Source organism: Sinocyclocheilus anshuiensis, unplaced genomic scaffold, assembly GCF_001515605.1.
Source record: "Sinocyclocheilus anshuiensis isolate Anshui unplaced genomic scaffold, SAMN03320099.WGS_v1.1 scaffold666, whole genome shotgun sequence".
NCBI classification, from domain to species: domain Eukaryota; kingdom Metazoa; phylum Chordata; class Actinopteri; order Cypriniformes; family Cyprinidae; genus Sinocyclocheilus; species Sinocyclocheilus anshuiensis.
In genome coordinates, this window is record NW_015547661.1 from 358062 (window position 1) to 361483 (window position 3422).

A 3422-nucleotide genomic window follows, 5' to 3' on the forward strand; every position below is an offset into this window, starting at 1 on the left:
AATGCATCGTATCGTCAGACATCGTATCGACGTATCGATCCATATCGATGAATCGTTACACCCCTACATAGTAACGGTGTCATTTTACCTGAATCTTGACAGCGATAACAACAGAACTGAGTTCGCGGTCCAGCTCTTTCAGTACGATCAGCTTCTTCAGCGTCAGACTGCACAACCTGAGAGACAGACAGATAGAGAGAGACAGGGTTATTTGGTGCCATTCACAAGTCCTCATGGGTAAATTAGTCCCCAGTTATGAATTTCTGCTACAATCTGATTTATTTGTGAGGTTGCTCACATAACCTTTTAAATGTAGATGCTCCAAATTGTGTAAAACCACTGTAAATAAACAAAACAAATGGAGGCAGTGATATCAAAGCTCATGCTCAGATGTCAGCATCAAATTGCATTTTGAGTGATCGTGAGGCAAAAAGAGTGCAAAATAATAATCTTTTAATAAACCATACATAAAGAAATAAATCTAGTGTATAAAAGGATCTAGTTTATTGTTTACCACTTGAAAAGTGTAAGCCTTGAAAAGTAAAGCCCAAAACATACTTAGGTTTTTACTAGCGCTGTCAAACGATTAATCGCATCCAAAATAAAAGTTTTTGTTTACATATATAAATGTGTGTACTTTGTATTTTTATTATGTATATATATATTATGTATATTTTTACACATGTATGTACTTTTCTTGGTTTTTCTATCTGCGCCTTGATTTTTTTCCTTAAGTAGTGTGTCCACAAGGTGGCAGCACTGATTTTACAATTGAAAAAAGGAATAGATGGAACAACAACAACAAACACAACAATAGACGCCTGAACTTATGAGCATTTGTGCAAATGGATTCAGAGATTCAGTCTAGTTTGAACAACATTTTATCGCCCATAAATTCTGGAGAGAAATAGCGCAGACACTTGACAAAGATAAAACTTTCTAATTGTCTTGTGTTGAGCACCTGTGTTCAAACAAGCTATCAAATAAATTTTACTTGGAAAGGCTATATATTCGGACACATACATTAAGCATTTGCATCAAAACTTAAGTATATTTTGGGCACATACTTTACAGTTAGCATTTGCGCCTTGATTTTTTTTTTTGCGATAATTAGTTTGTCCACAAGGTGGCAACACGTACCAATGCCATTGTTCCACAATTAAAATAGAAACGGAAGAGATAAAAAAGCAACAAAAATCTACTTGAGACAGCAACAACAACAACAGATGCCCACGTTGACGAACCCGCGTGTCAGGAGTTCAGAGTTTCACGCAACTCTAGTTTAAGAAAATTAGGTATACATTTCTATCATTCGTAACTTCTGGAGAGAAATAGCACAGACACTGGACAAAGATCCTGAAGAATATGAACTCTGTGATGCTTTCAAAACATGGCTCTGTTCATTCGACAGTGACATGTCAACTAGCTCAACCAATGACATGAATTTGGTGGAAGGGCTTCCTGTTTGTCTGACCAATGGTAGACAGGCAGCTTGTTTGGGGAAACCTGTTTGGAATTGTTTTTTTTTTTTAACTCCACTGCTAGTGTCATAGAAACTACACACTTGACCTCAAAGGTGTGTTTCTAGCTGCCAAACACTGTCTGGCCTCTCTGTGAGGTGGATTCAGGAGTTAAGCAGGTATGAACTCATTCTATGGTCTTCTGGGAGCTAATTACTCTGCCGTCCTGAGTGTTTATCTGGATCAATAATGCCTTTGGCTAGACAGGAAGCTGTGCCCTACACATCATCATGCCCTCAAGTAGCACAAAATGTAGTTGGTTTAGACTGAAATTCATGTTAATCTGTTTAATTACTCCTCGCACTTTGCAAAATATCAAAATGTGTTGGCATGCTACACTTCAATTTTCTGTTAAATCTGAAATGAACATTTTCGGAAATGAAAATGTAAGAGACATGTATTTGAAAGGAGCCTTTGAACTTCAATTACCACCCAGCCGACACTTTCATCCTGGAGATTTCTTCACCTTCACGTTCCAGTAACTGAGAATGAGTCTGTCAGGAGCTTATACTGAGATTCACACGCACACACCTCGATTTCTCTGTCCTGTATGACTCACCCTCTCTGAGGACCGAAATACCTCACTCTTGATTTTTTTTCTCTGTATTTTCACTCCTTCCCTCTCTGTAAACCCCGCTCTGGTCTCTAACTCTACAACAAAGACACAACCACATAAACTAATGACACTTGAGTCCTACATTACAGACACACACTACAAGCCACACTTTATGTACTGTGCGTGGTAATGACATTAAAGATGCCATTCACCCTATAATTTCACTTTTGGTCCATTATCCACTTACGTCTACAACAAACAGCCATCATTTTGTTTTGTTTTTTTCTTTTCATCAGCATTTTCCATGCTCTCTATGACCTTTAGAGTTAAAACAGGTTGTTTTTGCTACTGCACCTTTAAGACCTTTATATGTAAATGAGCTCTGCCTCTGTTATGATTGGTTAACCCCTTCACCTGTGAAATGAGCAGTAAATCATGATATGCATAAATTGTGAACAATAAAGTTTTCATTGTTTAGCACAAACTAAATCGCAAATATAAAATAAACATATTGGGTCATGCACTATAAAGAACAATTATTTTAAACATCAAGTTTGTACGACTTTATTTGAAGTGAAAGTGAAACTAGCAGCCTGTATGAAATGCACTAGCTACATGCGTCTCTCTCATTCTTCAAAAATACAAATGTGTGTGCATAACTGTGCATATAATTCATAGCACATTTCAGATGACAAAAATGTGACTTATATGTCAGTTCATTGCTGTTACAAGTTTTGGACTCGCTCTGGAAAAAGTGGTACATCCCTAATATTTATATATTTAAACTGGAGAGTTAGCTTTGAGGTATGGAACTTGTAGGGGTGGGCGATATGACCAAAATCTTATACCACAATATGAGTAATTTTATTTCACGGATACAATATATATCACAATATAGTTATTTTTGCTTTAATACAGTCTTTATGATATCAACATTTTTGATACCATAGAAATTTTATAATTCTTGCCACCAGTGTCAATATCACAAAAAAAAACTAATACTAGCCTAAAAATCAACCCGGATCCAATATACTGTTATATATACATGTTTTCTTTCTCAGCCGTTTGCTTTAAAACTTACTGTGTTTACGAGGATACTTTAAAAAATGGGCATTTTGACACATATAAGTGTGTGCAGGCTATTTAACCATTCAAGGCCTATAAAGCAGCAAAAATAACTCTGTCTTCAGTGACAATTGTTTCAAAGTAAATCATACATTTTTATTATATTCCAGTGTAGAGTCACCTCTGTGAATATGTGTAAATATCAAGGACATCATCAAGGTTTTCCATAAAGTGACCCCTTTAACTGGATATGCAACTCTATTTGTAGTCCCATCAACCTC

General features: G+C 36.3%; 1 protein-coding gene across 1 annotated transcript in view; it reads right to left on the reverse strand.

Moving 5' to 3' along the window:
• LOC107702247 (phosphofurin acidic cluster sorting protein 2-like) overlaps positions 1 to 176 on the reverse strand; it is a gene marked incomplete at its 5' end in the record, with an annotated part of 35559 nt that extends 35383 nt beyond the window's left edge. The window contains one exon of the mRNA XM_016504500.1: positions 89 to 176. Coding sequence (XP_016359986.1) covers positions 89 to 176 — 88 coding nt within the window. The remainder of the gene's footprint in view (positions 1 to 88) is intronic.
• Between the last annotated feature and the right edge of the window lie 3246 nt (positions 177 to 3422).